The sequence below is a fragment of the Lipotes vexillifer genome, unplaced genomic scaffold (assembly GCF_000442215.2).
Source record: "Lipotes vexillifer unplaced genomic scaffold, Lipotes_vexillifer_v1.1 scaffold1332, whole genome shotgun sequence".
Classification (NCBI taxonomy): Eukaryota; Metazoa; Chordata; class Mammalia; order Artiodactyla; family Lipotidae; genus Lipotes; species Lipotes vexillifer.
This window is the reverse complement of record NW_006785374.1, coordinates 269,323-291,565: the sequence shown is the minus strand read 5'-3', so window position 1 is coordinate 291,565 and position 22,243 is coordinate 269,323. Positions and strand designations below refer to the sequence as shown.

The window sequence follows — 22,243 nt, the reverse complement described above, 5'->3', positions numbered from 1 at the left end:
TTTTTTTTTTTTTTTTTTTTTTTTTTTTTTGCGGTACGCGGGCCTCTCACTACTGTGGCCTCTCCCATTGCAGAGCACAGGCTCCGGACGCGCAGGCTCAGCGACCGTGGCTCACGGGCCCAGCCGCTCCGCGGCATGCGGGATCCTCCCGGACCGGGGCACGAACCCGCGTCCCCTGCATCGGCAGGCGGGCTCTCAACCACTGCGCCACCAGGGAAGCCCTTGACAGACATTTTGACAAGGGATGTCTCAGTCATCACTTCGTTCATGACCATAGTCAATGTGCGTAACTTGCAACAATCTTTTAGTTTTGTTCCTGAGTAAATCAGCAAGGCGTAAGTGCGTGTGTGTGTGCATGTGTGTGTGTGTATGTGTATATATATATATTTAACTGACAGTACTGAGTAAAAGTGACTAGATTTATGATCTCCTTTCCCCCACAGTTTAGATTTGCGGCCTTTTCACTATCGGGATGTCATTAGTGATCAACTTCTAGTGTGGCTGAAAAGGCCACTTGACAGACATATGCATAAAATTTTTATTCTGTAAATCATGCTTCCTTGAAAATATAAAACTATAAAAGATGTATTAAAACTGTATGTATACTTTTTTCCCATCCAAGTTGGACATTTCCTCTTTAATTATTAAAATAAAGTAGCAAATGATAAAAATCTTAAAATTTGGTTATAACCTGGCACTGAAGAATCCCAGAATTTTAAAAGCAGGAAGCAAATGAGAAGTCACATGTCTACCTTTATTTCTTGGCCAAAGAGGATTTATTTTTTTAAGAAGTTGGACATTCACAGTGTTTTTTGGTGTCTTCTGGGTTTGTGAGGACCGATGTTAGTAGCATTTGGGGGTGGGTTTTCAGTTTTCAGCAGTTGGTGCTGCAAGACTGGGATTTGACAGCTGAAAGAAGACAAGCACATTTCTTTAAATGTGTAAATTGAATTTTCCTACGAATTATGATTTGTTCAGTACTTGAGTGGTCAGACTTAATCTCTGAGTGTAAATTTTTGGATTCTGTTAATTTACTGTAGTATTGCCTACAATTCAGAAACCATAAAGAAGGTTACTGACTTTAAACAAGTGGTGCAGAGTAAAAGTAATAATTTTAAAGAATTTTAAAGATACAGTTTTAATTTTAACAATTTATGGAAGCCTTTAGGAATCCAGATATATTGGAAGAGAGAAGCTTAATTTCCATTTTAGCAAAGTATTCTATAATTCATATTCTTCTGAGGATGTCTATTTTGGGTCAGTTATACCTTTTTATTTCTGCCATTTCCAGTGAGCTGTTTACTGTATCATTCTTTCAGTTAATCAGCCTTTTAGTCACTCATTTTTTCATTCAATAGTTTTTGCAAGTTCGTCTCTTCCCCCCAGGAAGCATACAGGCAGTTAGGGATGATGGGATGTATACAAATGCCAATACAATGGGTGTCATAAGTGAGTTGCACAAGAGCTGCTTTGAGTGTGCGGCTGGGAGATCAGAGAAGGGTTTATGGAACAGGGGCATTTGAACAGGGCCTGAAAGGGTGGATTGGTGTTGGCCAACCAGCCATCAGGCAGAACACGTTCAAAGAAAATCAAAAGCAAATGTATCCAGCTGGAAATCTCAGTGCTGAGGAAAGAATTTGTGGACAGTTATGTGAATTTATTTTCTATTCTTTTAAACTATCCTTTCCAATCTACATACTTAGGCTACAGTGCTGCGTAAATGAGCATTTCTCAGGATTTGATCTGAGGAGCACCAACTATGTGAGATGTTCCTGGCCAGCAAGTGCCAAATCTGAGCAGTCCTACAGTAAAGATCCTGTTTAACTTTGTCGATCCAAATGTATTTGATGACAGAGTACCCTCCACCCCCTTTATATTGAACAACAATTTTTTAACACCTCCATGGAATCTGTATTCCATGCAGCATTATTTAGGGAACATTGGTCAGTAATCATATTATCCAACCTTAGCTTTCTGTTTAAAGACATTTCCTACTTTGTTTTAAAGCAGTTCTGTAGAAAGGAACTTCAGGTAGTGGTACTTACGTTGTGGATATAGACTAGTGGGTTGAGTGCGTATAACTCACTTAACAATTCTTTCCTCCCACCTTGAACTTTGACAACTATTTTTATTTTATGATATTTGATAGGTGATAATAGAAAACCAATACATCATATATATATATGATTACGCAGCCTGATGCATCTGTGTTGAATAAATATAACAACATTGTTATTAGATACCTAATCATAACTTGTTGAAAGAATGAAGGTTTGAGAGACCTCAGTGTTCTGGCTTGGCAGATATTTTACAGAGGAGTGACAGTTACAATACTTGCAACCCTCTCCATAGGAAAAGCAATGATATTAAAATATTTCCATCTACAGTATTCCTATCTACAGTTCTTTTTGAGTAAAAAGAAAATCTAAATAAATTCATAATTCCTTTAATCATGTATGTGTGTCTATATGCACAGATATGAGTCACATGCACGTTATTTTGTTAAAGAGAAAATTAAATTTTGGAGAATGATATCTAGCAATTGTCCCTCCTAAATGGGAAAGTTAAGTATTCAAGGAAAGGAGATAATTATCTTGTTCATTGTGCATAGAAAGCACACTTGGAGATCTTGGATTTTTATGATTGCAGGCTTTCAAAATTCTGACAAGGCTGCTTCTAAATTAGTCAATGTCAAGTGCTGTCCTTTAGTAGATTGACAACTGGTTGGTGTTGCTTCATTTTATTGAAAGAAGAAAAGCATAAAAAATGGCTCCACCATCTGTTGGATGTGAAGCATCAGACAGAAGGGTGATGTAGTTTGTGGTGAGGAAAGGGGACTCTGCTGAGCTATAATCTCAGACTCTTTCTGAGATACAAATTGTACTACATTCGAGAAAGATAACTACTTATGTCAGATTTAAATCTTTAGCGGAAGTGGTATAAGTAGGTTGTAGGAAGATACTGGTGAAAACGTATTTCTTTCTTGTTTGTTTACAGAGCAGTCTCTCCCCCTCCCCCGCCCCTTTATTTCCTGGGAAATGTTATTTTTGAACCAGAAAGGCAAAGTCTTCCTCTGAGAACTTAATTAAATGCTTCAATGGAGTGAACTACTTTTACTTTTCATGTGGTTTAATTTTCTGAGTAAAAGCAAAACGTGTCTGAAAGCCATTTGTTTCCATTAAACAAAAATTAATGTATAATGCTTATCAGGTGGAAAAGAAAATTATAGAGTTAAGAGCTTGTGGTCTGGAGGAAGAATCCAGGGTGTGCTGGTAAATGTTTAACAACCGGCTCTCTGGGAACAAAAAGTCTGATTTGCAGTATTTGCCATTTTCCGTGGTGAAAAGACTCCCACCATGGTTAATTTCAAGCCACGGACCAGACATCACAGAAGATGGAGTCTGGAAGAGATACACAATAGCATACATTGTACAGTGCTTTCCTTTACAATACAGTAGATGTAAATAATGCCAAGAACATTGATAGTAATACACAGTGTGGTAAAATAATTAAGAAGTGATGAGATTTGAGTATTACTTTTGCTTGTATTATAATAATTTATTTAACTCTAAGTTTATATAATTTAATTTAAATTTCTTTTTTTTTTTGCGGTACGCGGGCTTCTCACTGCCGTGGCCTCTCCCGCTGCGGAGCACAGGCTCCGGACGTGCAGGCTCAGCGGCCATGGCTCACGGGCCTAGCCGCTCCGCGGCACGTGGGATCTTCCCGGACCGGGGCACGAACCCGTGTCCCCTGCATTGGCAGGCAGCCTCTCAACCACTGCGCCACCAGGGAAGCCCTATAATTTAATTTTTAAAAATGGCTGTATTTAGCAGCTTGCCCACAACATTCCTGAAAATTTAATGATTGATTCTGATAAGCTAGCATGAGACGGCTCCAGTTCACAGACCGCTGGTGGGGGCAGACCTATGTTAGATTTCTGTGTCCAACACTGACTAGCTGTTTGATAAGAGTACTTACCTGATAGGTTTGTTGGGATGATTAAATGAGATACTGAATAGAAGTCCTTAGAGTAATGCCTGACACTATAGTAAGTGTTAATGTAAGCAGTTACTAGTGTTTGATCTTTTATAGTAAAGGGAATGCAGGATGGCTCTCTCTATAGGTATCCTTCTAGTTATTTTAAACTACAGTTGACCCTTGAACAATGCGAGAGTTAGGGGCACTGTACTCTGTGCAGTTGAAAAATCTGTGTATGACTTTGACTCCCCAGAAACTTTACTTAACAGCCTACTGTTAACTATGGTAATGTAAACAGTTATTTTGTATATGTATTTTGTATGTTATATGTATTCTGTACTGTATTCTTACAATAAAGTAAGCTAGAGAAAAGAAAATGTTATTAAGAAAATCATAAGGAAGAGAAAATACATTCATAGTACTGTACTGTATTATTGATGCAGTAAGTTTATGTCATCTGTTTACAAGACGAATTGTCTATCAGTACCTACATCAATATGGTCTTGTATAATGTAAAACACTGTAGATGTTGTATGTACTACAACACTAGATATCAAAAGTGAAAAGATTATGTGACAAAGAAATTCATATTTATTTACAGCATTGCTCCATGTATTGCTCATGAAGAAGCAGCAATATGATTGCTTTATGGTGTCCCAGTGTCATCGATAGGATTGCTCACAGTAGCCTAGCCTATACACTAATGAATGAGCCACTGTAAAATCTTTATGGCATACAGTGTTACAGTCATATCTATAACACAGTATTGGAAACATCATTACATTAAAAAAAAAAAACTCACTTACCTGAGATGATAGGCTGATAAGCAGTTTCTCCACTTAGAGAGAGAGGCATACTGTATGGTACTGTAATTCTTTGAAAGCAAAGTGATAAAACAGTAAGAAAAGGCACACATTATTAATTTTATATTAAATATCACTTACCATATGCATATATAAGGATAGAATATTATCTACATATATTTTATGCATTCATGACATACCTAACTTTTAATTTTTTTGATATTCCTAGGCGATGTGGTTAGTCTATGAGTTTTTTCAAGTTGTTGCAAATCTCCCAAAATTTTCCAATATATTTATTGAAAAAAATATGTGTATAAGTGAACCTACGCTGTTCAAACTTGTGTTGTTCAAGAGTCAACTAAATGATTTTATGTATAAGCTGAAGGTTGGTAATAAGGAGCCATAACCTCAATTAGTATAACCTTTTAAAATTGTATTTTTTGTTTTTAGTAAAAGAAGTTTCTCTTTCACATAAAAAATTCTCTTTTTTCTCCATGGCTTTTTCCATGTAGTCTGAATCTTCCCTCAGTTTTATTGGAAAGGATAGCTTTGTCTTTATTCTGTCTGCACAATGCTATTGTGGTATTGATGCCAGAGTATCTTTGTAAGCTTTTGATACAGGAAGCATCTGTAGCTTTAGAATGAAACGGGCAAATTATTCAGAGTCCAGAAAAGACAAGTGAACATAGAGGCTGCAGTGGGGGTTTTGGGGTTTGGGGTAAGAGGAAAAATCAGTTATTTTAGAAATAAATGATCAATAAGATAATTAAGCCTAAATCAGTTAATATTAACCATTGAAATATTTTCAAATCATTAATAAGCACCATCATATTAAGTTGCACATCACTAATTTAGAATCTGAAAATTCAGATGAAAAGTCATTCAAGTTTTTTTTATTGAGCAAAACATTCAAATTATTTTCCCTGTCTGAAATTTCTGGATCTCATGGGTAGGCAAAATCTAGTCTAAAACCAGAATTCTTTAATGTGTAACTTTTACTTCAGTCCAGTAGATTATTTTTTTGATTGGCATATTTATGATTTAAAGTGACAAAATTTCACTAACAGTAGTTTGAACCAGTGGTTCTCAGGATCCCTTTAAACTCTTTAAGATTATTGAGGAAAAGTTTTTGTGTTTATTGATTGATATTTACCATTTTAGCAATTAAAAGCTTTATAATATTTACATTTATTCATTAAAGTTTTCTGTGCTTTGTTTATAGATTGATCCTACAAAATTAAATCTTATAAGAACAGCATTGAAAGTCAGGTTGTATAAATCTACCTGGGAGAATAGATATATATGTGGTGTGGTTCAGTAAGAAGGAGATATAAGTCCCAGTCCTGAAGTAAAGTGTACCAGAAATGTAACTTTAATTTCCTGTAACGACTTAATTTCTCTTCAAGTCCTCATTCTGGTGGGGTGATGAAAACCCAATGTCAGTAGATGTAGGATTTCATCCCCCTTTCCCCACCATATCAAATGAATTATTGTACACAGTTTGGCACTGAACAAATTGAAGTATGTTGAAGTCTTCCTCTGCTCCACCAGAATATATCGCTAATTGCGTAGTGGAGGCCGATGGTTAAATAGCTTTTAGATTCTTGATATTACTTCCATAGCCTGTAAAGTTAGGAAACAACTGATCTGCAAATTGTCAAATAAGTAGAGTCTGTGGAGGGCAAGGAGATTTAGCCTGTGGTCCAGGATGTTTGGCGGTGGTTGCCTGGAGTGCTGTGTTGAGAAGAACGTTGGGTCTTTTGGGACCCTTCAGGAGGAGTGGTGTGAATTAGTGATGTCTGCCCTGAATGTGGGCGGTAACACATGGGCAAAGTGTAGACCAATATGCCAGTGGTAGTGGCTCTTCTTCTTAGTTTCCCACAGTTTATTTGATTTGATTTTTGGCCACACATTTTTCTGTGAGGCGATAACATTTTTACCCAAAATGCACAGCTGGGTATAATATCACATTTTTAGGTTTGGTAGGTCTTTCTAAGAAATAGAATTATGCTTCCCCTGCTTTCTTTAGGCTTTAAATAATTATTTTTACGGATTCTGAGTATTTGTTATAGGTACTATATTTATTATTATTTTTAGCAAAGGAAGATAATGTGATCTTTCTTGTGTTTCTAATGTTCTGTTTTCCTAGGAACTTTGTTTTTACTATTTTTCAGACTGTGGTAATGCCTCAGATACTTGAGTCCCAGATCTGCGTGTGTTCTCTTGGCTCTAGTCACCAGCACCTTTTGGTGGTTCCTTGGCACGAATCACAGAGCTGCCCAGCTGCACGTGTGCCCCTGTTTATACATTCCCACGGTCAATGTCGGCAACAGCATAGGGCACAGACTCTCCTCTACCAGCCCACATTTTTCTTAAACAGCATCTGTGTGTGTGTGTGTGTGCGCGCGCGCGCGTGCGCATGTGCGTGTGTGTATTAATTACTCACCTTTTACAGAGTAATTCAAAATATAGCTGACATGTTCCAATAGCTGATAAGCATTTCATAGTGTGGTCGGTTTTCTGTGTAATCCCTTTGATCATGGCCTCTTTTGTAAACACACGATAGAGGTTACAATGGAGTCCCGCCGAGGAAGTAATTCAGAGGGTGGCAAGTTTTTGACCCTTATAGACAGAAAGAGAATTTGGTAAATCGTTAGGTTATTGACTGCCCTTTAGAGAGCCAGGGGTTTGCTTTCTGTACCTCCTTGCAGCTGGGCTTGTATTTCATGTACGGGAGGCCTACATTATCATAATCCATTTTTCGCTTTTATGTGATCGACCAGCGGCTCTCGTAAACCTCCTTTCTGAAGAGCACTCCCCATTTACTTGCTCTAATTCACCGTCTTTTTTTAAATCATAAAAATTGATGTTTTGCAGCCAGTGGCATTATATGGGAGTTGTTTATGGAGGTGCTGCAGGGAAGATTAGTGGTAGAATTAAGAACGAGATGACAGCTGGGGAGAGAAATCTATGAAGAGACATCACATCAATGACATAGCAAGAGAGTGAAAGAAGCCTGTTAAACTCGAAGATACTGGAAGAATATCATGAGTAAAATTATATGTTTTTCGCTGACGTTGAATAGTGTTAATCTTACACTAACAAATTTTTACTTAAGGAGTTATATTAGGTAGAAAATGCCCAGATTGACCCCAATGTGTAAAAAAGATATTATCTTAAAATGCTTCTACCCATTAGATGTTAATTTCCCTGACAGCGCTCACACTGGAATATTAGTAGAAATAATGTGGAATTGTTTTTACTCAGTGTTATCATCTAGGTCTTAAAACATTTGCTGTGAGAATTTCCTAATTTATACAATTTTACACATCTGAAAGGATAACGAAAGTAGGATGGTGTTTGCAAATTATTAACAGTTATGGAATTTCCCAGGAACTTTTATTCAAAGGAAAAAAACTTCCAGGTTTTCTCCTTCTCTTACATAATATGCCATTTTCCATTATTGCTCTTTAACAAACAAAAACCTTCCAATACAATGAACGTGAGTTTTAGGATATTCTTTTGGAGAAAGAAGTATAAATGGAGACTAGGAATGTGAGCGCCTACATGCTTTGCCCTTGAAGAACCAGGTAAAGAAGCCCAGTGCGTGGCTTTGGGTGTTCAGGCCCTGTGAGATTTCCAGGTGGGAAGGAAAATGGTAGGAGAAACTCCCTGATGTGTCTGGCAAAGTGTGCTTAGGCAGCAAAAGCATTTACAAAGGAAGGCCCGTGGCAATTTGGAGCTGGCTTCAGTTCAGGTTTTTTCGGCCATGGCGGAGGTCTTCCTTAAACAAATCTGTTAGCATTTTAGTTTTGGAGGGAGCACAGCACATTGTAGATGTAAATGTACCAGTTCATATTTCTGTCTGAAGCAGCTCCATCCCACCGTCCCTGAGACCCCATCCCTTCATGAGTAGGTCTGATTTGATCTAGTCTTCAAAGCTGTGCCTGGCCTGTGTGTCCTTGTGCTGCGTTTGTCCCTGTTCCTCCTTTGCAGTTAGAAACTTTTCTGTGCAGAGCACGGGGCTCCTTGGGCCCCTCCTGCTGGATGTGTTTTCTTCATGGAGGTCTAGCAGTTGTTTCTCATGTTTAGTGTGTGATGGCAGATCCCAGCCTGGGTTAAAGTCTTTCTTTCTTTCTCTCTTCCCCTGCCTTCTCATCCTGCCTCTGTCCCCACCCCAGTTTCATGCTGTTTCCTTTTCTTACGACATCTGGGTTCCAAAGCAGCCAACCTCAGGGAAGCTCTAAACTGTGGGGCAGGATACACGTATGAAGAGTTGATATTACAACTGAGACGGTTTTCATTTCTTTTCATGATTCTGCTGTCATTCCATATGGCACACGTTGGCATCCTGCTTTTTCCTGCCTTGGAGGCAGACTGGTGGTCCTCAGTCCACACTGGTGAGTCCTACCAGTGGTTCATGGCCGGGCCGGCTCTGACCCCTTTTGATTGGTGGGTGTCCATGATGTGCTGGTTATTAGATAGGTTGAATACCGCCCCGTGGAGAGACATTACTAGTGTTATTGTCACAAATTCCGTATTTCACATATTTGATATATTTATTCATTTTGTGTCTGTTTGCTTGACCTAGCGATAAATGGGAGAGGGGTGTTGAAATCTCTCACCATATTGGTGAATATGCCAGTTTTCCCTGTCATCAATGTTGCATGCACGTGCACACAATCTCTCTCTCTCTCTCTTTCTCCCTCTCTCCTATATATGTGTATACATATACACACACACACACACACATATTTTTAAAAATCTGCGTTTAAGATGATGCTTTTTTGGTGACTTGAGGCTTCATCACTATATAGTGTCTCTATTCTTAATAATGCCTTTACTTTAAAAGTATATTTTGTCTCATTTTAATATAGCTATTTTATAGTGGAGTTAAAAAATATGACTATATATTGATCTTTTAGCTAGCAGATGTAACCCATTTACATTTTTGTGATTATTGAATTGTTTCTCCCAACTGTTAAATTTCTATTTGTCTCATTATTCTACGCTGCTTTTTGTTTCTATTTTTTCTTTTTTAAAATTTTATTGAGTTAGAGTTTTGGCACTTTTAAAAAATTTGATTTTTCCCTTTTATAGGATTTGAATTTATGTGTTATATTTCCATTCTTTGTGGTTACCCTTAGAATTTTATCACATTTATTTAAGCACAGTTTAAAATTCAGTAATGTCTTAACCTTTCTCATGAAGAACAGAAGGACCTTAGAATGCTTTATTTTCATGCTACCTTCTCATTTTACTATCAGATGTTTTAGCTTTGTCTTTTTCCATACAATGTGTGTATGTGGGTGTGGGTATGCGTATGCATGTGTGTAGTGCATTGCATTTAGCATTTGCTTACCATTCCTTTTTGCATTTCAGCTTGTCCTTCTGGAATTATTTTCTTTTTTGCTGCATTGCATCCTTTATAAGTAGCTTCATAGACGACCCTGGTGGTGGTAATCTCTCTCAGGGCCTGGTTATTTTAAAATGTTTTATTTTTCACTTTTCTTTTTTTTTTTTTGGGTTACGCGGGCCTCTCGCTGTTGTGGCCTCTCCCGTTGCGGAGCACAGGCTCCGGACGCGCAGGCTCAGCGGCCATGGCTCACGGGCCCAGCTGCTCCGCGGCATGTGGGATTCTCCTGGACCAGGGCACGAACCCGCGTCCCCTGCATCGGCAGGCCGACTCTCAACCACTGCGCCACCAGGGAAGCCCTATTTTTCACTTTTTAAAGATAATTTTGAATGATGTGAAACAATCATTATTGCTACAAAATGGAGTTGTTCTAATTTGGGAGATACTTAAAATTGTGTTCAAACCTTCTATCATCTCCCCACTATCCAATATAATTATGATCTTGACCCTCGGATAAAATTACTTCCTTGGGTAAAATCAGAGCATAAAACGATGGTCCAAAGAAAAGTCATCAGGCCCTCACCTGACTCAGAAAGGCAGAACTGAAGAAGAGTCACTTTAATAACGTGAGGTCAGAACTTTTGCCTTTTAAATGTTCTTAAGAGATAAAGTTGCATTTTCTGAAAGCAGATGATATACTAAAAATGTTAATACAGTTCCTCTTTCATGAATGATAGGTTGTTAGGCAGAAGAGGGCCTAAGGTCCCCAAGACTGCCCCCAGGTTTGATGATTCTCTAGGAGGCCTCCCAGGACTCAGCCTAGAGTCATACTTGTGGCTATGATTTATTATGGCAAAAAGATACAAAGCAAAACCAACAAAGGGAAAAGGCGCATGGGGCAGAATCCAGAGGAAACTAGGCATGGGCTTCCAGAGTTCTCTCCCAGAAAGTCACATGGGACACACTTAGCTCCCCCAGCAATGAGCTGTGACAACACATGTCAAATGTTGCCAACCATTCAAGCTCGTTAGAGACTCAGCTCCCAGGGTTTTTACCTGGGGCTCTTTACAGAGGCACCTCTGCCTGGCATGTACCCAAACTCCAGATTCCCGGAAGGAGAGCACGTGTTCTGCATCAACCTTATTGTTTGTACAAACAGCTTAGGCACAGTGCTCCACCCTTATCAACTAGTGATGCTGGGAACCCTCCCAGAATCCAAGTTCTTAGACACTAGCCAAGGGCCAACCTTGAAAGCTGGCTTTTCATAGATAGCATTTGGGCCTGCTCTGTTTACTGCTTTCTGCACAGGGCCCATCAGTAAATAATGATGTAATAATAAATGCTTTTGACACCTGAGTTCTGTTCTCAGATTTTCTAGTGTGAGTAGAACTGTAACAGTGGTCAGAGAAACAGAAAACTGGAGAGGGTGGGTAGACATAAGTGCTGGAGAGAAGGAGACTCAGACAGGCGTCATTGACCCACATCGTGGCGCAGGGTTAGGGGGAGACGGCAGGCCATTAGACTTTGCCAGGCAGGCGAGAATGAAACAAAAAGATCTCTGGTCTTTTTCTGGAAGATATCTTGGAAAATCTTGAAACAGCTAGCAGTCTTAAAATTGGTGGCCTGTTATAATGTTAGAGATCTATTATGTAGGGTCCCCATCCTCAGCACTGCGGATATTTTGGAGTGGGGGCCATCCTGTGCACTGCATGATGTTTAGCAGCATCCCTGGCCTCTGCTCACTAGATGCCAATAGCATCTGTCTCCACACCACCTCCCCTAGTTGTGACAACCAAAAATGTCTCCTGACATTGCCTGTTGCTAGCTATCCTCCAGGGACAGTGCTTGAGAACCATTGTGTTACTACAGGGTTTACAATAAATAAATTCATAATGATCTTAGCTTTATATATCTAAGTGGTTTACTCATATCTCACACTTCTAGTAGTTTTCCATTTATAAAGCTCTTTCATGTGTTTCTAGCAAGAAGCTATATAGATGAAGGCAATGAGACACAGAGGGTTAGTCACTTTGCAGTAAAGCAAAGAGAAAGTAATAGTAGAAATAATAATAACATTTTTTGTTATTAATAATAGATATTTTATTGAGCGCCTTATGAGCCAGACACTGTTTGAAATGCTTTATAGGTGTTCATTTTGCAACAAGCGTAACAAGTGCTATCATTGTGTTGACTTTACAGATGAGGAAATTGAGGCCAGAGAGATTGAGAAACCTGCCAAAGGCACACAGTAGGTGGAAAAGCCAGGTCCAGACCCAGGCCATTTGGCTCCAGTGCTCTCGTGACCCCTGGGCTCTGGGTAAAAAGTGAGAGGTTCTGGATTCTTGCTCTTCTCTGATAGTGCTGTGTCTCATTACTATCTCTGTGGAGGTTGCCATTTGCTTATTACACTGCTTTCCTCGCTCCGCCCAGCTCTGGTCTCCTGGTTTACATACAACTTTTCCTATATTCTTGTCAACTGAATCTCACAGGGATGAAAAAATTGGGAAGCCCTCTTTTTGTGACCTAACTTTGCTGTTTCAGTTGTACTAACTTTGCTGTTTCAGTTGTAGTCTTCTGTGATTATCTTGATTCTTTCTCTTTTTATTTATCTTTAATGTAGCATTTCATCGAAATCTGGATTTGTTGCAGCTGTCAGCCTAATCTTGACACATACGCTTCGTCCAATTCCTGCATATTTCAGCTAAGAGGCTTCTGTTTATGATGCTTAAACATTTCACGATACTCTTCAGATCTTTCCACCACCTCCCAATGTATTATTTGTCATAGTTCCATGATTATATTTTATTATCCAGGAAATATTTTAATGTACCAATTTATCCACCCCATCTTTTGGGTTTTTTTCTTTTTACTTTTTTCCTGATTCCTTTTGAACGTGTGTTTTTCATGCCCCCGTGCCTTATGCCCCAAGTTCTGTCCCCTAATATGGACAAGGAGAAAATGTCCTTCTTTCTCTAAGCCTAGTGAAGAAATCATCTTTCCTGGAGCTTTCTTTTCAAGACATTTATTTTAGGAAGACCTTCTACAATCATTTAAATGCAGTATTTGTGTAGAGCTAGAATTAACTGTATGGTACCGTCAGTTAGTTTTAAAATGCTTTGCTTCTCTGTTCCTATGATCCCATGAGGGACCACTGAGCCCTCAGTTTATTTCTGGGTCTGTTTTTCTTTTATGGGTGGGGCAGTGAGTGGGTGGGAGTTGAGACTGTGACTTCAGAGGAGAATATCGTCAGATTAGTTTAGATGGACATTGCTACGTGGACATGATGTTGAGAAATTCAGGATTTTCAGATGTGTCCAGTTTGGCAAAATTCATTAGGTTTCTCTAGATGTTGTAATTATTATTTTTTATGTACATAGTGTGTGCTGCCATGTCTGTAATTACATTTGCTACTTCTGTGTCTCATGGTTCCAACTCATGAGACGATTCCACTCTCTTTTGATTGTTAGGCACTTTTTCCCAAGACCCTATTCACTTGAATTTTTTCTTTTAATAAATGTATTTATTTATTTAATTTTGGCTGCGTTGGGTCTTTGTTGCTGCACGTGGGCTTTCTCTAGTTGTGGTGAGCGGGGGCTACTGTTGTGGTGCGCGGGCTTCTCACTGCGATGGCTTCTCTTATTGAGGAGCACGGGCTATAGGTGTGCAGGCTTCAGTAGTTGTGGCGCATGGGCTTAGTTGTTCTGCGACATGTGGGAACTTCCCGGACCAGGGCTCCAACCCATGTCCCCTGCATTGGCAGGCGGATTCTTAACCACTGCACCACGAGGGAAGTCCTTCACTTGAATTTTGCTAGCTCTGAAGATAACTTTGGTCCCCAAAGCCTTAGGTTTTAATCCATTGTAGTGCTCATGACTCCTAGTAGTTTCAGATATGAATTCTTCCTTTCCTCAGCATTTTTTATTGTGGTTATTAATACTAAGTTGAATTTTTCTTCTGGATCAAAAATTTGGATAGTTCCTTCTTGTTATGCATCTTCAGAGAAAGTTATGTTACCCATTATTACAAAATCATTAAATTTTAGGATTGGGAAGGATATTGGAAAAAGTGCAAAGTATTACAGTCTGTTTATAGTCCTCAATATAATTGCTCAGCATGTCAGTCAGTTTGTTGCTTTGGCTGTCAGGTGAGCAGAGTATGTCCTCTATAAAGGAAGAAAGACAGAAAAAAGCAGAAACTTTTCAGTTTGTTTTTCTTTTCAGTGTAAAACTTTGTTCCAAATAGAACTTAGTATGGGTTCCCAATATCAAACGTGTTAAAGTGGTGTTTTATTTATATGCATGTATTTTGTAAGTTCAAATCTATCACCTTTTCTCATTATAAAATCAAATGGTGGGAATAGATTATTTTCATGAAATGATAACTTTAAAATGGGAGATATGAGTGGCAAGTGAAGTTTTGTTAGTATCCAAGTAGACATTATTTTTGCCTGGTGTGGGCCAAGTTCATGTACATACAGAGAAGCAATTGCAAATTGAATGTCCTGCCCCCCCCACAATAGTTCAGTTTTCCATCTTAGAATGCTGTTTAATTAAAAATTCTGTTTAATTTTTAAATTATGTTTACTTAAAAATTCTGTTTAATATTTAATTTATGTTTAATTTAAAATGTAATTTTTAGCTTTTAAACATAATTTTTAATTAAACATAAATGGCAGGAGAAGGTTGTCCCCTCAAAGTCTGCCCCTAAACTGAGTTAACCTGCAAGTTAGTATAGTACAGTCTCAAGGGGTTAAACTTTCTGTAACATGTTTGAGAGTAGATTTTAATTACAGTTTCAAAAGTAGTTAAAATACATACATAATGTTTTTGAATTAAACATTGTGGAAATCCTGAAAATCTCTGTGAAACTTTGTTCCACAGAATGTATTTTGAAAGAAAAAAGTGCTAATTTGTTATTTTAGCTTTAAAGTATACCAATACATACATAATGCCTACATTTTAAAGTCCAGTGAAGTTCAGCTTTCCGAGATTGAGTTTCAAACATTCTGAAACACACTGAAGTTGTCTGTCCAGCTTCACCTGTCTGGAGCACGGTTCAGAAGTAGCCCCCAAGTAACCTCTAAAAATATCGAATCACTGTGTCGTACACTTGAAAGTAATGTAATGTTGTATGTCCTCTATACTTCAATAAGTAGCCCCCATAGTGTGTGGCTGACATGAAGTCTGTGACTTCAGGATACGGAGAGGGAGACGCCTTGCCTATTACAGCTTCCCCGCTTGAACCAGTAACTCTAGTTTTACCAGCATTTCACTAAACTTGACTACTCTCTAGTTGCTTACCCTGGGATAGAAGAAGGAAACCAGAAGGGAAAGAAGGCTGTGCAAGGCCAACTGCTGTGTGAGAAATGATCTCTTTGCCAGTCCAACAGACGTAAAAGTGCAGCGATCTCATGGGATTTAGGCCATCCCAACCTTTGTAAACTTTGAAAGCACTACTGCTTTGTATCATGATCTGATAATGTCTATTTAGATGACCCTGAGGTATCATGAAAAAATTTAAATTAGGTGTGTATCTGCTTTAAGAAGGCAAGAAAATTATGGTGAAATAGTGAGGCTTAGAGGACCTTTGAGAAACCACAGGAAGATTTGGAGGGTGGACATCACCAAGGAGAGGGGCCAGGGAGAAGGAAACAGGGAGTGGGGGCTCCTTGAGGGACCACTCTGAGCTCCACAGCTTTTGTGGTGATAGAGTCACAGCAGCCAGAGATGTACCCTCCGTGCCGACTGGGCATGGGGAGGAGAGGCAGTCGCTGGTGTTCTTAACCACACGTGCGAATAGACGCCATCACCTCACCACCAGGAGGGCTTGTGTGTTTGCATATGTGTCATTATGTATGATGTAATGCGGTGAAGCTTTCTGTAGCCTGACATGCACTGTGGTCATATGGCTTCTTCTCTCCCCTCTTTCTCCTACCCTGCTCCTTCCCTCCCTCCTTCCCTCCCTTCTGTTCTTCTTTCCACAAATATTTATTGAAGTCATGTGAGCCAGATGCTGGTAGATGCTGAATGTGCTCTGACAAGGGACAAGATAGCCTGTTCCTGCGGCCGCGGAACTTTCCTTGTACTGTGAGACAGAGACATGTCAATAGGAACATACAAGTGAATACGAAAAAAATTATAATGGGACAGAAAGTACTTTCTAGGACACATTTGTGAGACCAGAAAGGCTTCCTGGAGAAAGTCAAATCGAAGGCGAGACCTAAGAGATAAAGAGGAGTTAGCCAGAGAAGTGGGGTGTTCCAGGCCAGGGAAAAGCATGCAGGGGAAGAGGTGGGAAGGAGAAGGGTGAACTTCTCAGCCAGAGCGTGGATGTGAGCAAGAAGTCTGCAGAAGGCTCATCGTGGGGGCCTTGGGGGACAGGAGGCTGGACTTTTCTCTTGGATCAATGGGAAGCCATGGAAAGGTTTTACTCAGCGGAGTCAGGTGATCAGGTTGGCATTGTGGAAAGCTTGCTTTGGCGAGTTGGATTAGAAGGGCAAGTCTGGCACGTGTTGTAGTTATCTAAAAGATAAACGTGGCCTAAAATGAAAAAATGCAGTGGAGGCGGAGAGAAGTAAATATAATCAAGACATGTTTAGGAGATAAAATCAATAGACTTGGTGATGGACTGATTAGATGTGAGCGGAGTCAAGATCACTCCCACGTTTCTGGTGTGGGCAACTGGGCACTAATTAATGAAAGAGAATACACGGGGAAGAAATCATTGTGGGATTGTGGTGGGATGATGGACTGTTGGATTTCAGACTGAATGTGTGGTGAATATGGGGTATGCACAAGTGGAAATGCCAGTGGCTCTGAAATTCAGGAGGGAAAGCTGGGCTAGAGATGTAGATTTGGAAGTGATGAGCATGCATAGAGGGGGTACCCAGAGCTGTGGGAATGAGTGAGATCACCCCGGCGATCACCCAGGCGTATGCTGAGAAGAGAAGAAAGCCTGTTAGTACCCTGAAGGAGGATGGGCAGAGAGGAGCCCCCAGGAGACAGAGGAGGGGAACAGCTAGAAGGGGAGAAGCTGGCCAGGAGTGTGTGGGGACAAAGACACCGAGGAAGAGGATGGAAGAGAGGCTAAGCAAGAGGAAGCCCAAAAGATGTCTGTTGGCTCCTCTGTGCTGCAGGAAGCCGTTACAGCTTTAACCAGAGAAACGTCTGGAAACAGGAGCTAGAATGCATAGCCTTGAGGAGAGAGCTGGAAGAGATGAGCAGAGACAGTGAGCTTAGTCCTCTTTGTAAGGAAGTTTGGCTGAAGGAGAGAACAGACTCTAGGACCTCATGCTAGAGTAGTGTGGGTGGAGGGAGGGATAGAAGTCAGGGGAGCCTTGAGTGCGCTTGGATGCTGACGGGATGTAGCTCATAGAATAGAGAAGCGTAGGGTGAAATTTTGGGAGACAGTGGGGATAAGTGGGTCATAGAGGGTCATGAGAACGGAGGAGGGCTTGGGACCCAGAATAATAACAGAGAGGTGACCTTGCCTAAGAGGAGAGACACCTCTTCCATTGGGACAGAAGGGAAGAATAAAACAACTGGTGTTAAAGTATTGTTTTGTGTCACAGTATTTTAATTATGTTCTTTAAAAAAATTTCTCCACAGACACTACCCAAAGCAGTCCTTCACCACGGTGGCAGATACACCTGAAAATCTTCGCCTGAAACAGCAAAGTGAATTGCAGAGTCAGGTAATTTCTGGAAGGCCTACTTATGTTACATTCGTTCTAAATATTATTCACAAGGCCTCTCTTCGGTCATCGTACTGTTCACGCCAGGTCACCAGCCGGTGTGCAGACTGAAAGCGGGCCTGGGTGGGCAGTCCGGGCAGAAGTGCTGAGTGTCTGTTTTATTCCCGGTCTTGGATCATCCTGATATTCTCGGTTCTGTTATCCACATGGGACTAGGGCGAGTAAATGAGTTCTGGTCAGAGTAAGTGTTTCCCAACAATATTGATTTATTTGGTCCTAAATATTTAAAAACATTTTATAAATAGCTTTTCCACACTGCATATGTAGGGGAAAAAAGAGGTGTTAACTTGACCCAACTGCAGTGAGTGTGGGGCTAACACCCTGTCTGTGTATCTCACACCAGCCACTAGCTTTGTTTTCATCCTGTCACTTTATTCATATTTCTTTCATATGTCACACTGACAGCATGAACAAAGATTAGAACACCATGATTGGCTCCCAGTCAACCATTTTGGATGGAAACGTGCCTTCAATGTGGCGAAACACATCGGTTAAGACTAGGGATTTGAATGACAGTGTTTCCTTCAGGGACACCCCGTCTCTTCTTGAGAAACTTAGGGTGCTCTCTTTCAGAGAAGTTATCTTGCCGGCCACAGTGTAGGACTGCTGAGCAGTCCTCAGCGTGTGTGCTGAGCAGCCACATGGCTGACCCAGTGGTCAGCGGCGAGGTAAAATAACACTGAGTAGTGGGGAGGGAAGGCTGAGTTGAGGTCCCCCTTCCACTGTTCATTGGTTGTGGCCTTGGGCCAGCCACTGGGCTTCTTTGTGCTGGTGTAAAGTGAGACAGTCTATCTGATCTTGTCTACCTGTCTTGAGGGTGGCTGCAGGTGTCAAATAGGTAGTTAGATGTGAAAGCATTTTGCAAAGTTAAAAAAAAGATTGTATGACTGTGGAGGCTGATTAGAGTACCATGGTCACTGAGAATCCTTCACGTGAAAAAGCGAGAAGAGTAGACTTTGTGAAGGAGGGAGGTGTCTAGCTAACACTCTTTGAAAATGGCAATTGTAGCTGTTCGTAATGAGAGTAGTCAGCTCTCAGTTGCAACGGATCTAATTATTTCCACGCGGGTTTATCTGATCACAGGGGAGATGGTAGTTCCCTCCATCCTCTTTCTGGAGGACTTGGGACCACTTCTCAGTCCAATTAATTAGAGGAAAAAAACTCCGAGTAGGGTTTACTGTTGGTTAACAACGCCATGAAGACTTGGTTGGCAGTTAGTTTTCGGTGTATGTAAAATGCTAATTTTCCGTGTGCTAAGCTATTAGTTCAAAAAATTGAGTGCCGGCCAAAGAGAGGCACTATTGCAGAGCCAGCAAGAACACCCCTTGCTCATTCACACCGCGGAGGGTGCCAGGACTTGGCTTCTGTCTGTGCAGCTCCAATATGCCTTTCTTCTCATCAAGTTAGGATTAATTAGGTAATTCTGGAGAAGTACTTGGAGCACATTGGAAAACAGAATTAAATCAAGCAATCAAATATTTGTTTCCTGCCTGTTACATGTCCTTGTTCTGTGCAATAGAATTTATAATTAGTTAATCCTCTCTTCACAGAGTTTACGGGGTGTCTGAGGAAACAGGACTAACATCCCACCCCCCCCACCTCGAGCAACTACGTTTAGTTTAAAATAAGGACTCAGAAATGGGGGGGCGAGTATGGGTTGGTCTGGTGATGCTTCGTGCTGGCGGCGGGGGGCTCTGAGTGGAGCCTTGAAGGTTGACAGAGGATCTGATATGAACCCTTATCTCCTTCCTTTAGAGAGCACACCGCTCCCTTTGGGTTCAGTTAGTGGTTATAGGTGTTGTCTACTTGGTCCAGGAACAAGCATTTATTGTTTTCCCACCACACGCCTGACCTCTGGGAAGGCAAAGAAAAAAGGAGCTCACTGTTTCATGAAAGGCTGATTTTATTCTCCCTCAGGTAGGTAGCAAGCTGCAAACTTCAGAAGACAGAGCACACACATAGTTCTGGGCTTGTGGGGCAGGAGTTCATAGAGGGGCACAAAGCGCTGTGGGGTCTCCAAGCAGTGGTCAGGTGAAGGCATCAGATTTTCTGTCAAATTTTGCTCAAAAATCATCTCCTCCAGAAAGAAAATGTAGGACTTCATCAGACAGATGGCATGGGGAAATTCAACTCAATTCAAGAAACATGTGTTGACTACTTACTATGTACAAGGAATCGTGCTAGGTGTCGGGGGAGGGAAAAGCATCACCACCATCATCATCATCATTATCGTCAACCTTGCTGTATTCAGGGCACATAATTTTACAGGTACTATTTCATTTCCTCTCAAACAGCCCTGTGAGACAGGTGTTTATTATCATCCCTATTTAGATGAAGCATTCAACCTTTAGAGAGTTTAGAGAACTCACCCTTTCAAACTTAGCAAGGAACTGAACTTGGAATCCAACCTAGATCTGTGGGCCCCAGGTGTCCACAATCTCAACCAGTACTCTGGTCACATTACTCAGAGAGCACCTAGAAAAGGAGATGTGTAAGCAGATACTTTCGGTACAAGCCAATAGGGCAGTGTATGGAAAGGTAGAAGGACTCCTCTCAGGTGCAGAAGTCCTCTCTCTCCCCTTCCTCCCCTCCCCCTCCTTCTCTTTTCCCTCCTCCTCCTTTTTCTCCTTCCTTCTCCATGAGCGATTACAATACTTCTAGAGTGTTTCTACCTTTGCAAAGACATGGAAAGATATCTACCCTAATGGTAGTATTCATTACTGGCAAATCATTTAATGTTAGCATATTAACTGATTTGATTCTGTGGAAGAGCATTCCCTTTGAGTTTTTTTTTTTCTTTTTTTGCGATATGTGGGCCTCTCACTGTTGCGGCCTCTCCCATTGCGGAGCACAGGCCCCGGAGGCACAGGCTCAGCAGCCATGGCCCACGGGCCCAGCCACTCCGCGGCATGCGGGACCCTCCCAGACCGGGGCACGAACCCGTGTCCCCTGCATCGGCAGGCGGACTCTCAACCACTGCGCCACCAGGGAAGCCCCTCCCTTTGAGTTTTGATACCAAGAATTCTGAACGGCTCAACAGTTTTGGTGGAAGATTGACTATTAACATTTTATTTACTTGTTTTGATAACCTGTGATGCTGAATGAGCCAAATCTCTTCATTACTCCGAGTTTTGAAATTCTGAAATCCTTTAGAATTGTTTGGTTAAAACTCCTATTTTTTTCTTTTAGTTCATTAGCTTACCAAATGAGCCAAAATGAAGGGAAAACAAAAATAAATTTTCAGTCCAACCTAGGAAGTTATTTATGGTTACATATTGTTATCTTTTCCTTTTTTCTCTTCTCTGTCTCGGTCTCTTTCTTTTTCAGAGGGTTATGAACATAGCCTTTTTTTTTTTTTTTTTTTTTTTTGCCTGAGTGTTAGATCCTCTCAAGCTTTTTTGGGATCTATATTAGGTGCCGACTGTCATAATAAAATGATACGAAATACCGGAGAATAAACAAGGAAACCATGAGTTAGCTTTTCAGAACTGGTGATAGGCGGTGGCTTACAGGCATTATCCAGCTTGCAAATAACTGGTGCCTGTCCACTTGGGCAGCCACTGATGGTGCTGGCTGCGGATGGCTCTGGAACTCCGCAGACAAGCAGGGGAGGGGAAGCATTCCTTCTTCACTAGCTCCCTTTCCATCACATCTCACAGGGTGAACTGCTTCAAAGAAATAGCATAACTGGAGGTTAGGTGCCCCCACGGGCCCACAGTGGCCCATACCGTAAGGCGCAAAAGTGGAGACTTTTCCTTCCAGTGGTATTAGTAACATTGTACTTCATCCGTGGGGCATCGCCCTTTCACTGCATGCCTTGGGACCAGTGTGATGTCCTTGTTTTTGTGGGGAGGTGAGCCTTGAGTTCCAAAGCCTTGCCTGGTAAACTAAACTTCTGGAACACAAACTCTTTGTAACTCTAAACTTTAAAAACTTAAGTGAGGTGAAAACCCCCTTAGGAGAGAAATTTTTTTTAAACTTATTACTTTCACATGATGTTGTAGCAAGTGTTTCTTGTTTTCAGGCTGTGGCAGAAAAGGCGCAGATGCTTTGAGTACTTTCCATCAGGAGTCTATGGACTTCATAAAGCTGGGGAAATTGTTCTTCAAATGGAATTTTGAGGGGAAGCCTTCATAGAAAAGGGAGCAAAACAGGGCCGTTGTAGCTTTAGCAAGGGGAGGGGGTGTTTCCCCTGCTTCTCCCCATCCTCCCCCTCTAGGGCCTTGGGATGAATGTCTTAGGAAGCCTTGGGCCTCTGTAGGCCAGAGTTCTGAAAAGCACTGCTGAAAGACAAAACGTTAGCTTACTTTCCCACTTGGTTGTTTATGTGATTGGCTTAGCTGTTTGCAAT

At 40.9% G+C, this 22,243-nt stretch overlaps 1 protein-coding gene across 1 annotated transcript in view; it reads left to right on the top strand.

Moving 5' to 3' along the window:
* Nucleotides 1–22,243, top strand: part of NEBL (nebulette) — a 346,434-nt gene that overhangs the window by 107,021 nt on the left and 217,170 nt on the right. The window contains exon 3 of the mRNA XM_007457419.1: nucleotides 17,748–17,832. Within this exon, the coding sequence (XP_007457481.1) occupies nucleotides 17,748–17,832 (85 nt within the window). The remainder of the gene's footprint in view (nucleotides 1–17,747; nucleotides 17,833–22,243) is intronic.